At 44.1% G+C, this 18,781-nt stretch overlaps 2 protein-coding genes across 3 annotated transcripts; one reads left to right on the top strand and one right to left on the bottom strand.

Moving 5' to 3' along the window:
- The first annotated feature begins 230 nt into the window (after positions 1 to 230).
- LOC119277423 (non-specific lipid-transfer protein 2B-like) lies at positions 231 to 1,117 on the top strand. The gene is made up of 2 exons (XM_037558701.1): positions 231 to 691; positions 783 to 1,117. Exons 1-2 carry the CDS (start codon positions 339 to 341, stop codon positions 790 to 792), a joined length of 363 nt encoding a protein of 120 aa, XP_037414598.1. The 5' UTR covers positions 231 to 338; the 3' UTR covers positions 793 to 1,117.
- A 4,470-nt stretch (positions 1,118 to 5,587) lies between these two features.
- LOC119277422 (40S ribosomal protein S2-3-like) lies at positions 5,588 to 8,059 on the bottom strand. Of its 2 annotated transcripts, XM_037558700.1 has the most exons (3): positions 7,370 to 8,059; positions 5,797 to 5,961; positions 5,588 to 5,708 (listed from the first exon to the last, which is right to left on the bottom strand). In XM_037558700.1, exons 1-2 carry the CDS (start codon positions 8,042 to 8,044, stop codon positions 5,800 to 5,802), a joined length of 837 nt encoding a protein of 278 aa, XP_037414597.1. In that variant the 5' UTR covers positions 8,045 to 8,059; the 3' UTR covers positions 5,588 to 5,708; positions 5,797 to 5,799. The 2 variants fall into 2 exon arrangements, with proteins under 2 accessions (XP_037414597.1, XP_037414596.1); XM_037558699.1 differs by having other exon boundaries at positions 5,602 to 5,961.
- Between the last annotated feature and the right edge of the window lie 10,722 nt (positions 8,060 to 18,781).

The following is an 18,781-nucleotide window of genomic DNA, read 5'->3' as shown; positions in this document are numbered from 1 at the left end:
ATAAAGTAAAAAACGTCATGTAGTAGTAGAAACCAAGAATCTCACCGCGACACCCCTTCTACACTCGAGTCCAAAGAGGCAGAGACTTAACCGGTAACCACACGACCATCTACCAGCCGCGCTCTTAACTCCCCTCCTAAATGCACCCTCAACCCACAACCACCCCAGCAGAAGTAAAGCCATCCTACTAGCTTCGGTCTCTCCCCTCCCCTGTATATAAACCCTGCTAGAGCCCTCACTCTCTCCACCCACACTCAAGCCAGCGCCACTCACACAAACTACACTCATCCACTCAAGCAAAAGCTAGCGGCGTAGTAGCTCACTTCAGTCCAGTCGGCATGGCGGCTCCGAGGGGTGCGGCACTGGTGCTGGCGATGGTGCTCGCGGCCATGGTGGTGGCGCCGCCGGCGACTGTGCACGCCATATCCTGCTCCACGGTGTACAGCACGCTGATGCCGTGCCTGCAGTACGTGCAGCAGGGCGGGTCGCCGGCCCGGGGCTGCTGCACCGGCATCCAGAACCTGCTGGCCGAGGCCAACAACAGCCCCGACCGCCGCACCATCTGCGGCTGCCTCAAGAACGTCGCCAACGGCGCCTCCGGCGGGCCCTACATCACCCGCGCCGCCGCGCTCCCCTCCAAGTGCAACGTCGCCCTCCCCTACAAGATCAGCCCCAGCGTCGACTGCAACTCGTACGTCTCCACACATACTCCCTCTTTCTTTTTCTCCTTAGTTATGGTAAGTGTTTGACATGCATGAGCTCTCTTCTTCGTTTGCGTGCAGGATCCACTGAACGAACCGAAGCGCCTTGGCCCGTGTGTCGACGTACGTCTGCCGTGTGAGGAGTCCCATGTCCGGAGAATAAATTGCTGCTACTACTAGTACTGAAGCTTAGCTAGGCCTTGGCGGCCAGATCCGTGTCGTTCTACCTAGTCGTGTGGTGTGTGGTTTTAGGGTCGATGGATCTGTGTGTGCACGCAGTCCATGGTGTTGTGGCCGGGGTGCCGGTAGGTTCCACGAGCAGAGCAGAGTGGTGAACTGATATTGTGTGCGCCGTACTATGTGCGTCTCTATGTAATGTGCGTGCTTTATCTATAAACTATCCATCGTTAAATATCTGTGCCCTTGGAGCTTCTCGTCTTGATTTTATATATACCTGAACTCCTGAAGTGAACACTAGTGAACATTGGCCGGCTGGCTAGAGTCCAGGACATGATAAAAGGAGTGAAAACAAATTGGACGAGTGTGGGACAAATTAGAAACACCATCGATCAAATGTCAGCAATATAATTATAAGTGGTATAATGTTGTACTTTGAATTCAATGTAATCAAAAGCAAATTGAAATCTGATAGTATATAGATGCTAGGTTTTTTAAAAAAGGAAATGTATTAATATCAGCGAGATATCAATTACACCCGACCTCTGCAACATATCGTAATGTTCTAAAACATTACGGATACACACAGCCCAAAAACAAAAAGAAGAAGAAGAAGAAAAGATCCTGCTAGAGTGATCAATTCCTTATAACCGTGGCACGAATTACCACCAAAACATCCAAAGTTTACACGCAAAAAAAAACATCCAAAGTTCAAATTCTTTAAAAGCGACGCCTTCAAGAAGGAAACGATGCACAAGCGCGCGCTCTCAAAACAATGTCTTCAACAAGGCCACTGCCAGGCACAACCAATTAAGGCCAGGCCTTGAGTTTTCACTCTGAAAGCTAAGACTATGTACTCCTTCTATGCCACCGCCCCCACTTGTCGATGCCCCTGCTACGAGTCACGAACCACCAAGCAAAGTCATCATCTCCTCGAAGGCTCAATCCGCCATTACTAGATCTCAGACCTCCGCCACCATGACGTTCTTCGACACTGTCTTCACCATGCATGTTCCATAATGTCAACAGTCAACGAAGCTTCGTGTCACGTCCTTCTGAAGCCACACGGGCTGAAATAGGGGCAGACATGACCGAATCCCATCCAATCTAGCAATTTGCAGGCGTCAGACACCCAATAAAGATCTTCAGCGAAGCCTAGGTTTAGGGGTTGTGTGTCATCTTTAACACACCAAACCATTGCTCATGTGAGTCACTTAACATGCCCCTCTTGAGATTATTATTTTTTCAAGAAACGTCTTGAGATTTTCTCTACAGAAATATCACACTTCGCGTTGCCATAATCTGCAGCCACCGGCTCATTCTTTGAATTAAATTCCCGCTGGACATATTATAACATTGTTGCAGACGATCTCTGATACTTATAGTCATGACATAATTGTGCGCATTATACCTGAATATTATTTTTTGGAGCATGTTTTGCAGAAAATGTTAGTGATAAAGGTTAGGCCAGCTCCAACGCACGATCCCATCTGGTCTGGGTATGTCCGTTTTGGCCCAAACGGACAGATGCCAAGGCCCAACGCGCTAACTCATCCCCATTTTTTTGTATGTTTGACGTCTGGCCCGCCCCATTTCCAACGCAAAATTGTGCCCGGTTTGCATTCAGATGGACGGCGAACGGACGCCCATGCGCCCGCTAAGCGTCCGCCTCGGGCCCGCATGGCGGCCATCCACTGACCTCCCACCGCCCGCATTTACGGCGCACACGCGGGCGGCCCCGCCTATCAGCCCCCAGCCGTGGGGACGGCGTCATTTTTAATGTGGAAGCCATGGACTGGTCAGTCCACACTTTCACTCACGGCGATGTGTGCCTCCTCGAAGTCTGACACGCCCAAACCCTAGCTCCGGCCGCCTCCTCTCCTCCACCTAGCCGCCAGGGGATGGGCTGGCATTCGATGCCCGGCCGCAAGGGGAAGCACGACCACGAGGCCGGCTCATCCTCCAGCCGCCACGGCAGCTCCTCCTCCACCCCCACCTCCAGCGTTCCACATCTAGTTTTTTATGCCTTTTAATTTTAAGTTTAGTTAAGAAATGTGTTGGACTGGACTTTTGTGGACGTTAATGTTTATATTAATGTTTTTAAATTATCTGTAATGTCTACTTGAGTTTGTTTTGGGGTCAAATTTCTAAGTCCAAAAAGCGGACAGTTTGGGATGCGGCAAGCCGGTTGGACGCACCGACGGCTGCACGACCACGACCGGACGCGCCTGACTGCTTTGCCGACCCAAACGGACGTCCGCTTGGAGTCGACGGTTGGAGTTGGCCTTACTGAAGGACATCCTAATATACAGGAATGCATGATAAAGGTTCCAAAAGCACACGGCGTAGATGAAACTGTTTCACCACGTTCAAGATGCTACTCATGCTCATCAACAGGACACTCTCCTCTTAGCTCTCGTGTTGCATTGAAATGCAGACCTGCCAGGTTGACCAATTTACTGGACAAGAATGAAGTGCTAGATATTGATGGGGAGCAAGAAGCAAACATATCAAATGAGAAACATAAGCAGAAATTCCCCAACTGCAGCTCCTCATTTGGGATGTGGAAGGCCCCTCGACCTCATCCTACAGTTCCATCTTCACCAAAATCTTGCAAAGAAATATATCAGAACTGCTCAAACATAGACAAGACTTTGCAAGATTTGGAGGATGGAACTTTACCCCTAACCTGCCACCATCAACTTGCTCAGGAAGAGGCAATGGGCACCTTGAAGGTGGGGTCTATGTGTGATTCAGATGGAAATGACACAAGTCTATTTGAATGATCTTCTGATAATTTTTCTCACTCGGAGAGTGCAAATCACATAGCGTGACTAGAGTGCAGGATATCTCTGAGGACTCACGAGATCCACAACCTCAATACTTTTATGGATTTTCAGTGAATCCATCCTCTTTTCGGGGCAACCTCAAGATGCTCTGCTGCTGATACTTATCATCATGATGGGTCTTTTGGTTTTCATGACAAGAACTTGGAACAAGACACTGATGATAAGTTGCTTAGAAGAACTAAAGAATTAGATGCATGCTTTATGGTTCCTTCTGAAGAAATGAGCGAGCTTAACATGCTCAGGGATAAGAGATTGAACTCAACTGACATTATGCAGCTGGTTCTCAGCTTGATTGAAGACAGAAAACAATTGGAGCTCGAACTATCTTCACAGATTAAGGCACGTCTTACCGAAAGGTTTGCAGCCAAAGAACAATATAAGTGATCCAAGGTAGAATTAGACTCTAGGAAGGCAGGAGAATGAGAAGACTGCTGTGCAAACTGTATCTAGTGTAAAAAAACGCTCTTGTAATATGGAACGAAGCTCAAATGATTGGTCAGCCAGGCTAGCCGAAGAACAGAGACTATGGGCTAGAGTAATTGAGCTAGCAGAGCAGAATGTATCATTTCAAGACAAGTTAATTTGCTTGAATCGAATCCAGTTGAGGCTTCTAACGGGATTACAAGTTGGAATTGCAGAACAAAAAACTGAATGATGAGCTGGAGAAAGATAAAAGCACACCAGTCTTTATAGATCCTCGGTAGAGTTGCATGATAGCTTTACAAAAGCTGCAGAAGAAAGGGGCCAAATCCAAGAAAGCACCAGGTAGAACTTCATTTCGTATCATCTAGTACTAAATTTGTCTAGATACAATGTATCTAGACAAATTTAAGACAAGAATTTTAGGACGGAGCGAGTATTATTTAGACGTCAACTGCTGGCTATTTTTGTGATAGCTGATAGTTCTATATTTCACTCTTCTCATGGCATAATTCAAGTGTGGTGGTATTATATTTTTATCCCGATGTGCTACAAGAGATGAGAATAAATTTCTAATGGCAAAGCATATTTCAGTTACTCTGCTAATGGTATGTACACGATTGTGCTAGTGCAGAATGACATGTGTAAGAATTCAGTATTTAGACAGACAACGTTTTCTTGAAATGTGTGCAGAAGTTGGAGAGATCCATTGGCATCTAACAAAGGAATCGGTGACTTCACTATGAATTGGGTTGGTATACTTTACCTTCCTGCTTTGATATTCTTTGGATCTTGTAAATTTTAATTATACTTCCTCCGTCTCGGTGAATAAGTCATTCGCGTAGTTCTAGGTCGACGATTTAACAATCTAAATATGTGTTATATGTGATAAAAAATATATATTTAAAAACTACATCGGTGTAGAAATCTAGTGATATACTTTTCATGACATAGAACATATATTTAATTCTTCAAATCAATGACCTAAAACTACGCGAATGACTTATTCACTTAGACGGAGGAAGTACCTTTTTATGCTCAGGTTAAGAGCATCTCTACCGGCACCGGAAAAAAAAAGTCACCCCAAGACGCTGAATTCCGCTGGTTCGGCCCATTTTTTGGCCCGGCGATCATAGACTAAACCCAGCGCACTGGGGGGCTCCGTCGGAAGGAAAAGTAGCGCATGGACCATCACTGTCAGGCAAGAAATGCCTTTTCCCCGCAGAATTTGGGCAGAAATCAGCGGCTAGGGGCCTAACTTTGGGCGGTCGGCTGGGAACTAAACAAGACAAGTCGAAGAGGATGAAAGATATCTTCAAAACTGGTGAAATCACAGCAGCCAAACTACGCCATTCGTTATCAGGTCCAGAACGTGGAGTAAATTAAGAAACAAAACAAACCACGAGGCAGAGGACAACATCAACAACACAAAGCAGCATAGGTAGAAGCCAAGCATCTATAGATAAAAAAGATCGATTGCCATAATTATGTAGCGTCCATTGACGATAAAAGAGAGTAGCATAGTTCCACAAACCAACACTTGACGGCAAACAGAGACATCCTGAAACAGCACGATTCAAAGTATTAATAACTGAATAAAGCAAAGTGCATTAGACAGCTCCCAGCTAGTAAAAACCCTTTACACGGACATCCTAAGCTTCTATCTTCTCGGCTGGTGCATCAAGCATCAGGGCCTTCGTCGGCTTCGCCAAAATGTCAGTGAACTCCTGGTACGGTGCCTTGGTGAAGGTCGTCTCCCTCCAGAAGTCAGGGGTGAGGAATCCATAGGTCTTCATCAGGCAGTCGAAGGTTGCCTGGAAACAAAAGAATTATCAGCTCATGTTGGCAACTAGTCAACGCAAGCAGGAATACATTCAACCTGACTGACACGAGTTAAGATCATCATCTATACAGATGAAAAGAACTGACTGGTGTGAAATAGAACAAATCATGGCACCCATAGTATAAACAGAGAAGAGATTAGATGTTCAACCAGAAATGTCCAAAATGGTTGTAATACACCAGTATCACCCTGTTAGGGTAGATCCTCAACCAGAAATGTCTAAATGGTTGTAATACATGAACACAAAATGTATTAGAACACGTGCCAGGACTCAGCAACTCAAAAATGCATTACATGAACTAGGAAACATGAAAAGCATCTATACAAATGAGCTGAACTGTTCAAAAAAGTTGCAATACATTTTCAATCAATCAATTGAAGAACAAGCAGAGCATAAAGCAGATAAGACACACAAAACATAGACAACCTTAGGCTACAGTTGCACTACAATTTCCAGAAGAATTGCTTCTAGACTAATCAATTGACATAGACCAAACTGCATCAAGTGTAAATCAGCAAAGCCCCTTCTAACAGTACGCAAGCTTGTATCTAACAAGTATAAAAGTTCACAAGCTGCACAAAGCAATCACTTCCAAAACAGAATTATCCTCATCACCATGTTATGCAATGACTTCATGTTATTGGAAAAATTGGTATTTGTTGTTTCGGCCATCATGCTGTTAAACGAGAAAATGAGAAGTGACATATGTACTCCCTCTTTCCATCTATATAGGGCCTAATGCGTTTTTCAAGACCGCCTTTGACCATTGACAAGATTAATAGTACATGAGATGTATAATGTGAAAATTATATCATTACAAGCTCCATTTATATATAAATTTGACGGTATGCTTTGTGTAAGTTGCATGTCATATAATATTGCTTTAACATTTGATCAAAGTTAACCTCGAAAAACACATTAGGCCCTATATAGATGGAAGGAGGAAGTATATTGTTTCTTAATGGCAAAGGCATTTTCTGAAAGTATTTGTAGGAACTGGCAAATGCAGCAACAATATGCAATTAACTGCATTTATCATCATGTAATTCTGCGTGTCGTTATTTCATCAGCGGAAACATGGAGCCTTTGAGGTAGATGAAGAGCTCAACTCAACAATGGCAGAGAATGAAGTACTTTGGCGGGTAAATTTTTAGAAATTTATATTCTGTCCAAAGATGAAGGTATGTTGTTGTTATCATAGCATTACTATGGATAGCATATTTATGCAGACGTCTTCATCTTTTTATCTGCAGCTTCAGCATACTTAAACTGAACATTCTACATTATGCACACATGATACAAGCAATTATGTACTGAAAATAAAGTACCAATGATGGGAGCATCGCAGAATACGGAAAAAGGCAGGGGATGTTTATACCTTGACGAAGTTGCCGAGGGTCTTGGTGGATCCACGCGAGGAAGTGAAGACGTCATCAATACCAGCGAACTGGAGCACCTTCTTGGGGACGCGCGCGGCGACGATTCCAGAACCCCTCGGGGCGGGCACCATGCGCACGGTGACAGAGCCGCACTTGCCGGTGACCTTGCAGGGCACGGTGTGGGGCAGGCCGATCTTGTTCCCCCAGTAGCCCCTCCTAACGGGCACGATGGAGAGCTTTGCGAGGATGATGGCGCCGCGGATGGCCGTGGCCACCTCCTTGGCGCACTTGACGCCGAGCCCGACGTGGCCGTTGCTGTCGCCGACGACGACGAACGCCTTGAAGCGGGTCCGCTGGCCGGCGCGGGTCTGCTTCTGCACGGGGGTGATCTTCATCACCTCGTCCTTGAGCCCCGGGCAGAGCTGCTCCACGATCTGGTGCTCCTTGATGGGTAGCGAGTGGAGGTAGAGCTCCTCCATCTTGGTGAAGCGGCCCTCCTTGACGAGGCGGCCGAGCTTGGTGACGGGCACCCACTTCTCCTCCTCCTGGCGAGGGCCACGACGGCCGCCGCGGCGCCCGCCACGGTCCCCGCGCCCGCCGCGCCCGAAGCCGCGGCCGAACCCGCCGCGCTCGCCTCCGCGGTCGCCACCACGCTCGCCGCCGCGGTCCGCCATGGTTGGGTGGGGGTGGGGGGTTGGGGCCAGGGAGCTCCGATGCGGGAGATCGAGGGTTTGGAGGCTGTGGCGCTGGCGGCGGTGAAGGGTGGAAGAGAGCTGGGCGAGAAGGGGTCGTGCATATTAGAGGGCGTGCGGGTGGTTAGGGTTTCTGCGAAGGATGAGTGGGCTGGGTAGTGGCCCGAATGGGCCCTCGAAATGTCCAACAAAACGGATCGGGCTAAAAATTCTGACCCGGTTCTCACTGAACCAAAACAGAGCCCGATTCCAGCTCAACTACGCAACTAACCAGGCTGTCCTGGACCACAAAACACTTGCCCCTAACAAAAAGAGAGCACCCCACCCCTCAAAAAAAAAGAGCAAAAACAGGAAACAGCTGCCCTTCAATGGACGCAGAGTTTCTGCACCCGAGCTCAAATGAGCTCGGGTGAACAGTAAAATCAAAACAAAATAGAAACAATTCAAATTTTTTGGAGAAACATTGACAAAAATTTTAAGTACTTGCAAAAATTCGTCTTGAAATCACATTCCTAAAAGGCATGGAAAAAAATTAATCGATACTCTGAAAATGCTACTTTCAAAAGCATTTTGGAGCATAGAATATGTTTTTTTGCCACGCCTTACAGGAATGTCATTTCATGACGATTTTTTGCAAGCACTTAGAACTTTTGTCAATGTTTCTCCAAAAAAGATTTGGAATATTTTGAATTTTTTTTATTTTACTGTTCACCGAGCTCATTAAGGCACTTTCACCCTTCAATTTGCATCCCACGCAAGGACCCAACCTCAACTACCCTAACCCCTCCACATATCTCACGTAACACACCACAACGCAGCCCCACATCTGGGAGAGGTGAGCGAGAAGAAGAAAGAACATAAACAAGTCAGATAGACATGGGAGTGGGGAAAGTACCTCGAGAGAATCAACAGGGGAGAATAGCTGCCAATATTTGGGGGAGGGCAGAAGAAGATCATCCAAGAGATGATCCACATGTCAGGACCTCTCCAACTCCTTTTGCTCACCCTTCTGATCTACAAGCACCTTTTATATCAACTTGTCTGCAGAAAACATCAAAGAATCTAATGAAAGAAAATGGAATCAACAGGTTTCTGACAGATTGAAAGCAACATTAAAATTTATTTAGATCAGGGTAAAAATAGTGAGTGAACCAATAGGAAATACAGAGTTAAAAGGCATTGTAAATGCACATGAAAATAAGGGCGTATGGTAAGTACACATGAAAATATCAAAAATCGATCTCTGCACCCGAGCTCATCTGCACCCGCGCTAACGAAAAAAAGTAAAACAAATATTAGAAAAATTCAAAAAATCCAAAAAAAATGTGCAGTAGACAATTTGATGTGTGAGGTATGCTCCAATTTTCAAATCATTTGGACATCTGAGCAGCTCTCGGCAAAAAGAAAACTTGGGGTCTGTAAAAAAGTTTACTATTCATGTACTGTTTTGGCCTGATTTGTCTTTTTTGTTGAGAGCTGCTCAGATGTCCAAATGATTTGAAATTTGGAGCGGGCCTGATGGATCAACATTTCTACCGCACAAAAAAATATTGGAATTGTTTTGAATTTTTTATGATTTTTTTCTAACCGGGTGTAGATGAGCCTGGGCACCGAAACACCGCGTCCAACCATTACAGTATAATATAGCTGCAATTTACATTGTGAGAAAACTAGGAAAATAGAGATAAAGCATGGACTATGTGATAAATGTGGGATATTACATTGAGGCAACTGAGGATATAGAGTGATAAAATATGAGGAATTCCATTATAAATACCTACAATATATATATAATGTAAAAATGAGGTATTTGCATAGTGTAACTCCCTAAGAAAACCTTAGGTATTCCACTGTAATACCTGCAAGTTTTATAGTGACCATGCAGCAAATTACACTGTGAACTGGGGGATACTACAGTGAAAACAAACTGAAAAAGCACACTGTAGGAATGACAACAATGAAGTAGGCACAAAGACAACAATTCAGAGACATCAGAGAATATTCACTAAACAAATCAGTGGAAATTGCAGTGCAAACACCGAAGAATGGCAGCGGTGAATAATCACAGGAAATTACGGTGCAAACACCAAGGATTTATGGTGAAAAAGCTCTGGATCTTTCTTGATGAGGTGAAAAGGCCCTATTGTTATTTGGTGCATCTTTGATTTTTTGTTTGACATATTTAGTTTAGAAATGTTCGTCAATAAATACATTTTTAGCTCTTGATACTTTGGTGTAGCTGTTAATTAATCCATTCACATATCAACCCGAGAAATATTTTTAGTTGGGAGAAGTAAGAAAGGAAGAAAAAAAGCGCTTTAATGGTAAAATAAGATCTCGCCAATGCAGTCTGTTGCAACGCGCGGGCATTCTTACTAGTAAAAAGATTAATTGTGAAATGCACACAAGCAAATGGTAAACAGGATGACACAATCTAATTAGACCAAACTGTCTATCCAAAGAAAAAGAACCAGAACAGAAAACCAAATTAGCAAAAACAAGAAGGAACAGAAAAGTAAAAAACTGCAATTGCAACGAGCAAATTAAACAATGTACAAAAGGAAAATTGACTGTGCAACATGGGCCGGACATAACGTTCCTCGCCCCACGCGTCAGGCCATTTATTTGGCGCCTAAGGTCAGCAAATAGGGGATCTCCTATCTGCCGCATTCTGCGGCAGAAAGGCGGAGATTCGCACAGGGCGGTCCTCCGCCGGCCCATGCAGGAGCAGCCAACGATGTAAAAGCACCGCAAAAACTTGCAATCCCCTACTTGTAGGTGCAAGTACATAGCCACTAGAGCTAGTTACTGCCCATGATGACTATGCAGCACGAATACTTTAGAACTACCTATATCAGCAGAAGCAAATATTCTTCATTTTTCTCAAAACTTTCTTTAAAATTATGCCAAATAATTTTGACAAATGCGAAAAGTTTCAAAATTATGACCAATTCTTGAATTTCTAACCAAATTTAGAAAATGGGGACGATTTGTGAACAAATTTTGAAAGAACAGGAAACAAATTTAAATTCTAAACCATTTTTGATAAACACAAACTTCAAAAAGTATACAAAATTAAAATTTGTGAAAAACTTTTAAACAGGGGAATTTTTTTACTTGTGAACAAATTTTGAAAAAGGAAAATTTTTGTATTTGTGAACAAGTTTAGAAAATCTGAATAAAAATACTAAAATGCGAATATTTTTTCTGATTTGTGAAAAAATTGAATTTGCGGAATTTTTTTGAAAACAGGAACAATTTTTTTGAAATTATGAACACGTTTTGAAACTACGAATAAAATTAGGAAGGACAAACATTTTTCTTAATATATGAATTAAAATTAAAAACACCAACAATTTTGAACTTCTGAATTTATTTTGAAAAGAGCAATTTTTAAAAAAAATCCAATCATATTTTGCAAAAGGGATTTTTTTGAATTCTGGAACAAAATATGAAAAGAAAAGAAAAAAAATCTGTTCTGGACAAATTAGAAAAGCACAAAATACTTATTATAATTTGCAAACATTTTCTATGAAAAAACTGAAAATAAAGTTGAAACAATAAAAATGGAAAAATAAATGAAAGAAAAAGAAACAAAAAAGGAAAAAGGGAAATGAGATAGGTGAAAACAAAAGAAACATGGAAAAGTAAATAAAAATGAAAACTGAAAAGAAATAGAAAAAAATCAGTTGAGGAATCTTAAACCGAGCAGTGACCTTCTAGAAGGTTTCAAAAACCATGATGGGTGGAACACATGCATCACTGCTAAATGGGCCCCACATGTACTATTTTCAAGGGGATCTGGTCGGCCGACGCCCACCCGACTAGACGACGGTTTGCTGCTAAAGATAGCAGCTAGCGAGGCGGTCGATCACGTGTGCGGCACCCCGATAGTTTGATCTAGAATACGTCAAATAGGGTTTTCCTCAAATAGGATTTCCTAACGCATGGATACACCGGTGTTGGCGCCTCTAAGAGCGCTTGCGAAGAGTTGGCATATATTGGAGCTTTCTCCCGTGTCTTTCTCCCACCGGTTTTACGTAGGTTTCCCTCAAGTGGTTTTTCTTTTTTCTAGTAGTAAATGTGTATGTGCAATGAACACTGTTATTAGATAGTCTGTTAATTATACGCTCATTTTATGTTGGATATTAATCGCACATTAATTACATGATTAGTGCTACCGTTCATATTTAGTATGACATTAATTGCTAGTTAAACATGTTGAGTACTCGTCATTGGAGTAATCTAAATCATTGGATTGATATGGTTTGATGGTCTAAATTAGTTTGACCCATCAGGTCTTTTTTATATTGGTATAGATGTTTCTTTGGTGTTGTTTTTTCTTCCAGATTTTTTAATTGTTTAAAAAAATCATGAGTAAATTTATAGGCTTGGAATATTTTTTAAACTTGTGAATTTTTCATATCCAAGAACATTTATGCAAATTGGCAAACATTCTTGAATTTTCAAATTATAAAAACCATGAACATTTCATGAGTTAATTATTTTATTTTCAAAATTTTGAACATTTTTTGATTTCGTAAATATTGTTTGAATTTAAGAACATATTTTGTAAATCATGAACATTTATTAAATTTATTGATTTCTTTTTTGCTGCGGTAGCCGTCTTTTTTTGGAGAACGCCGACTCAAAAACCAGTCTACTAGGCTAGTAACCCGCTCCATCCCAGATCGAGAGATTATGAGCTAACCGTGATAGTCGGCTGGCCCAATAGGCGCGCTAGCCGCTCAACAGAGGAGTCCGATTTTCTTTCGCCGTGCTCGGCCAGGGCCAATGCTGCGATGTTTTGTCTCATTTGCCCCATCGCGCACTCCACTGGCAAGTAGAGTAGTGCCGTCGTCACCTCACCATCATGATCGGCTGTGCCGCCCACACGGGCCAGCCACCTCGTCCATGACGAATCCTAGCCTACTCCGAGACCGACCACAGGGGAGGGGAGGGGAGGGGAGGTGAGCAGTGAGCTCTGCCGATTTGTTCTTGGCGGAAGGAAGAATCTCTGGAGAAGCACGAAAGGGGCATGGCAAAAACTTGCGGTGCAGCGTGCTAGCGGCGATCTTCTGCAATCTGCACCGTTCTCTCGCGCACGCTGGGGACCTCAGCGCGCGCTCTGAAGAACAGTCCAGCCAACGGCCAGCAAGGAAAACAAACAACGTCGTCGTCAATGCAATGCATGGCGGTCTTTTCTTCGACGGTCCTGAAGAGACGGGGAGCTTTTGAGGGGATAAGCTTAGACACCGCTGATTGATTGATTGGGTGGGGAAGACCGATGCATCTATCATCCATTGACGAGCTCGATGTGAGGTTTCTCAGCACATCACAGCTGAGAATTAGACATCCACTGGCCGCAGTCGTCCGGTCGAGATCCGGTGGATTACCTCTAATCCAAACTGATTACATGCAGCAGGTTGAGCATCCGTGTGCCCATTACGGTTGCGATATATCTATCCGAAGCCAAAGTTAACTGGCCAAGATTATATTCGTTGGAAGTGCGGCGCGCTCCCGTTCGTGCAGAATATTCTGCGGCGAACAGGACTTGAACACGCTCGCAGGTCCGATCGTGGAGTTAGTGGATTTCATTCATGGAATGAGGACCCGTTCCTTTTTGCGCTTTTGTTAGTTGCCGATGCCAACGTGTCCTTGTCAGACAGGGCAAAACTTGCCGATCGTTCTCCGTCTCTTGTTATCTTTGCTCTCTCGACTGTCGCTACGGCCCCAGTCAAATCCGGCCGGAATTTCACTATGATGCCATGTTCAGTTCTGCACACTTTCAGCATCGTCTGTGATTTGGACAAAAAAAAAGTCCGGTTTATTCGAGGGTTGATCCGCAGAGACCGCAGTAAATACATCTGAAAGGCAGGTGCGCCTGTTCAAGACTAAAGCAGAATTACGCAAGATGGAAGTTCGATGTCTTCCAAATAAAAGTTCTTCCTCAACACCCAAGTGGCCGGGCAAGTTGGGCAACAAAAGTATAGCAAAACAATTGTGCTTTATACCAACTTCACCGGCTGAGGTACGAGGTTTTGAACCCGTGTCGGTTCCTATATCGTAAACATGGATTGGTTGCATCCTTCCAAGCCCCCACTGCCCCCGAATTTTCACGTTTTATGGCGTCCACGGTGCACGTAATCCCCACTGGGGTAAGTATGGGACCCGTCTCGGGACATTTTTAGCTTTGCCTTTGGGTAATAAAGGTTAAAGAGTCCAAACTGCGCGGGGCCATCTTAAATATCTCGTTTAGTCTTTTTTATTTCGAAGTTAAAATATCTTGCACAGCCACATTAACAATGCCAGCAAGGCTCCTTCAAAAGAAAAAAATAACAATGCCACCAAGGCCAAGCTGCCAGCATCATACAATCTTTTGTGAAAAAGAAAAAGATCACACACTATCAAGTACACAAAGCTGCTAGTCTGATTGAAAACTACAATCCATTTCAGAACAGTCCAAACTGCGCGGGGTCGTCTTTTTTTTACAAAAAAGGAAGACCCCCGGCCTCTGCATCTGGGTGATGCATGCAACCACTTTATTAATTATTTACAAAGACCTTACAAAGTAGTACATAAGTAAGTTTGAAGCCACCATCTTGGCCACATCTGTCGCTACTTCTATCCATTTGATAAAGGGGTGCCGATAGTTCGAGCCTAAAACAGACCTCGCACGTAAGCCTAACATCTAAAACCGGAGGCCCCAGCCAAGCCATATACCTGGTCTATGGCACACACCGGCCGTCCGGCGCACTCTCAGAGTCCGCCGCCGCCGTCTTCCACCGATCCATCTTCAGAGCAGGTACTGACGCCACGACCTTGCCAGGTCTGCCATCGACGCCACCACGACGCCAGACAGCACCATCCTCCTGTGCGAGTCCGTCTACGCACATCGAATGCCGAGACTCCGCTGCGCCACCCTGCCGAGATCCACAGTCGTCGATGCATAAGATGAAACACAGCTCCACCAAAGATGTTGTCCGCTGGTCCCTCGAGTCCATGCACACCTCCAAGATGGACGCCCCCAAGGGGGAAATGACACAAGAGCACCGCCGTCATCCGATCTACCGGTCTAGGGTTTCCCCCGGAGGTAACAGATAGAGGTCTAGAACTTCTCCACAATGATGTCTTTAAGAAGAGAATGACACAAAAGAGCGCCGCCATCGTCGGCCTTGGCATCTAGCCGAGCGCAAGGTTTTCATCCAGATCTGTTCGATGAACCTCCATCAAGACTTGTGTACGGATCGCCGCCACCTCTACCGGGGACTGGAAGTAGGATCCAGGCCGCTGCCGCCTGACCAGCAGCCTCGCCGCGCGAGCAACAGGGCCGTCCGCAAGATGCATCCGCGCCACTGGAGAGCCCTACACCAGACCCCGCCACCGGCCCAGGAGAGGACGACGCCACCTACACCCAGCAGCCACCGCCGCCATCCCGTGCCGTCGCGCAGCCGCACCCCACGCCCTCGCCGCCCCGCCCCCAGAAGAAAGCGTCCTGCGCCGCCATCCTTGGCAGAGGAGAAGCAGGCCCCACTGCCTAGGCCGAGCGGGCTTTGCCTGGCGACCTTCACCGGCGGCGGCGAGGAGGGGCGGAGGAGGGAGGAGGGGCGAGGGACGGCAGATCTGGGCTTCCCCTGGCCGCCCGCGGGGACGGCGCTAGGAGAGGAGGGAGGAGGGCCGTTGAAGATCTGGGGCAAAGGAAGGACTTTTTACATATCTGGGGCCATCTTAAATATCTTTTTCAAAAAGGAGGAGGACCCCCGGCCTCTGCATCTGGACGATGCATGCGGCCACTTTATTAATTATTCACACAAGACCTTACAAAGTCATACAACAGTAAGGCTAAAGCCACCGTCTAGGCGACATCTGTCGCTACTCCTATTCAGTTGATGAAGGGATGCTGATAGTCTGGGCCTAATACCAAACAGACCTCGCAGCCAAACCAAACATCTAAGACCCGAGGTCCCAACCAGGACGCCTGCCGGGTATGGGGCACCCACCAGTCCGGCGCACTCCTCAACCAGGACGCCTGCCGGGTATGAGGCCGCCGCAGCCACCTGCCACCAATCCACCTTTAGTACTGTACTGTTGCCGGGTATGGGCCATCTTAAATATCTCGTCTAGTCTTTTTTATTTGTGAAAAAGAAAAAATCACACACCATCAGTTACACAAAGTTGCTAGGCTGATTGAAAACTACAATCCATTTCTGACAAGTACATGGTAAAAGAGCACAAGCGCACTTATCCATTCTAGAGAGTAGGGTGTTTTTTTCTTCACGGTCTCATAGCATATGTGAAATTGGAGCATATGCACATTGAGTGATGTGTTCTTAAAATAAGAATTGAGTGCCAAGTATGAGGATCATTTCTTAAACAAAGTGAGCCTTAATTTCTATGAAGTTCGGAGGCTGAACAGACTAGGGTATCTAGAAAGTGCAAGCGGGGTTCTCTCCCATTTCTATTATATTTTTTGTGTGAAAAGGGCCCCTTCTGTTATAATAAAGCAAGCGTATGCCTTTTCTCTAAATGAAATCTGGGAAGTGAGAGTGGTAGCTAGGTGTTATGAATTACTCGAGACATTAGAAAGCTTGTCGAAATTCAGAGAATGCATGAGGTATTCTGGAAGTACTCTGTTTTATCGTGATCAGAATTATATCCTTGATGGTGAGAGGGCTCTAGTTTTCCTAGTTCTAGACCAAGTTTTCATAGGATTTTAAAAGAGGTGAAAAGGTTTTAGGCTAGAGGTGTTCCAGGATTTATAACATCTGATGAATGCTAATTGTTTTGCAACTTTGCTCCTCTAATTTATCAGAAATTGACTTGCAGGTATGTCTCTTGGTTACAAGATCACACTATATTTGTTATGTTATTTGATGCTTTGGTACGTATATGCCATGTACTACCTTTGTTCAAGATAGAAACCATTTATTTAAGTCTGTAATCAACCTTCTCTACCATCACCAATTAATATGTAGTTGATGTTAAAAATATGAGGCATCTTTGATTATAGGACATGCAATCACAACAACAACACTAAAATTTGTTTACGAGATTGAGCATGACACCCTATATCCCAGGGGCATGAGTATATGTACTCTTCCATATATGTACTAAATCTATGTAGTACACCGACGACAAAATCCGCCGAGGCCATCCAACAACATCTGGACCACACGCCACGTTGCCATGTTGGGTCCAATCACCCCTGTCAAGGGAGTCCAGACCGTGCGTCTCGTGAGCTGTGCCTAGCCTACGAGCTTAGTCCCATCTAGTTTCGTTTTGCCACGGTCCATTTACATGTTAGCCCTGGATTAACCCGTTTGACTCAAATACCTAATCCTACATTAGTTCTATCCCAAATATGAAACAACGCCTACATATATCCAACGCATATTCAACAATATAAAATATAATTATTTTGGGCAAACTGAAGTGAGATCATTAGATATGTGATACCTTTATTAAAGCAAAATGATGTTGACATTTGTATATTCAAGAATATGTCTTTATGTAAACACTCATATATTTACTAATGTGGTGTGTGGCATGTCAGAAATTTGAAATGCATAGGATGAAGGGTTCAATTCGAGCCCCAACAATAGTTAGCAAGCTTGCTTTGAATTTAAGGAATGTCGGTTGTAGTGGAGCCGAAGGATAATTACATATCACAAAAAATAATTATTTATTTTGAGATATTTGAGTGTAATCCGAGCACTATCGAACCGAGTCCACTAAGCTGCTTAACGAGTTTTTTTTGTTGCCATAATTAGCATTCTGCAACATGATTTATTTATTTTACAGGGTTAGGTTTTTGCACGCTGGAGTCTCAGATATGATGGTTTGGGCCACTGACAAATTTACTAGGTTTACCAACAAAAAGTTACTAGTAAACAAACAACTTTCAATTTTTATTTATTTTTGAGTGTTAACAACTTTCAATTGGGCCATGTGGCCATCATTACCTTTTATATTTAGTAAGTTTTGACTAGATTAAAAATCAAATCAAAAACAAAATCTGATGTAGAACTAACAGGTGCTTGGTAGCTTCGGATGACGTGAGTTCGATAAATCTCCTACACATGAGAACAGTAAATGACATGATATTGTATGGATTTGCCGTGGGATCGTATCCTAAACCAACAACTAATCTATGGGTAGATCAGAAGATATTTATGATGCTTACTTCATCGGCGAGTTGAATCTCAAGTTTAAAACTTAGATAAGTCGAGTGTCTAGCTCATTGAAGTTGTTTAGAGTCTGATGACGACAAACTTCATCCTACATCATGCCTGTTGAACGGACAACGATCGATGATACCATTTTAAACGACGTACATGCATTGTTTCCAAAATATCCTGGTTAAGCTATGTTGGGGTAGAGGAGGCAAACTGGTGGAAGAAATCAATATGCCTACGAAAATTACCTGGTACAATATCACTTTCTCCGTTCCAAAATACTTGTCATGATTTTAGTTCAAACCGAGAGAGTACAACGTTGTATGTCCTTTTTTATCAGGCAATACGCTCAATAATATCAGCACCAACAAGTTGTGGTCGGAGAACCGTCCGTGCAATAATCAGGTTCATGCATGGATCTTCCCTTTCATGAAGTGGCATTAGTTATCTCCAACTTCGTTTTCTTATAGAAAACAGTATTACTTGTAATCTGCAGATGACAAGGCTGCTGATCATGTCACTGATTTTACATGCTGTTCTGTAA

Source organism: Triticum dicoccoides, chromosome 3B (assembly GCF_002162155.2).
Source record: "Triticum dicoccoides isolate Atlit2015 ecotype Zavitan chromosome 3B, WEW_v2.0, whole genome shotgun sequence".
Classification (NCBI taxonomy): Eukaryota; Viridiplantae; Streptophyta; class Magnoliopsida; order Poales; family Poaceae; genus Triticum; species Triticum dicoccoides.
Note: the sequence above shows the minus strand (reverse complement) of the source record. Positions and strands in the feature narration are given on the sequence as shown.

Excerpts from the sequence above, each read along its gene's own strand:
- LOC119277423 (XM_037558701.1), top strand. The coding sequence starts at position 339 with ATGGCGGCTCCGAGGGGTGCGGCACTGGTGCTGGCGATGGTGCTCGCG.
- LOC119277422 (XM_037558700.1), bottom strand. The coding sequence starts at position 8,044 with ATGGCGGACCGCGGCGGCGAGCGTGGTGGCGACCGCGGAGGCGAGCGC. Across the intron at positions 5,962-7,369 it reads CCCTCGGCAACTTCGTCAAG|GCAACCTTCGACTGCCTGAT; the intron begins GTATAAACATCC and ends TTTTGTTTCCAG.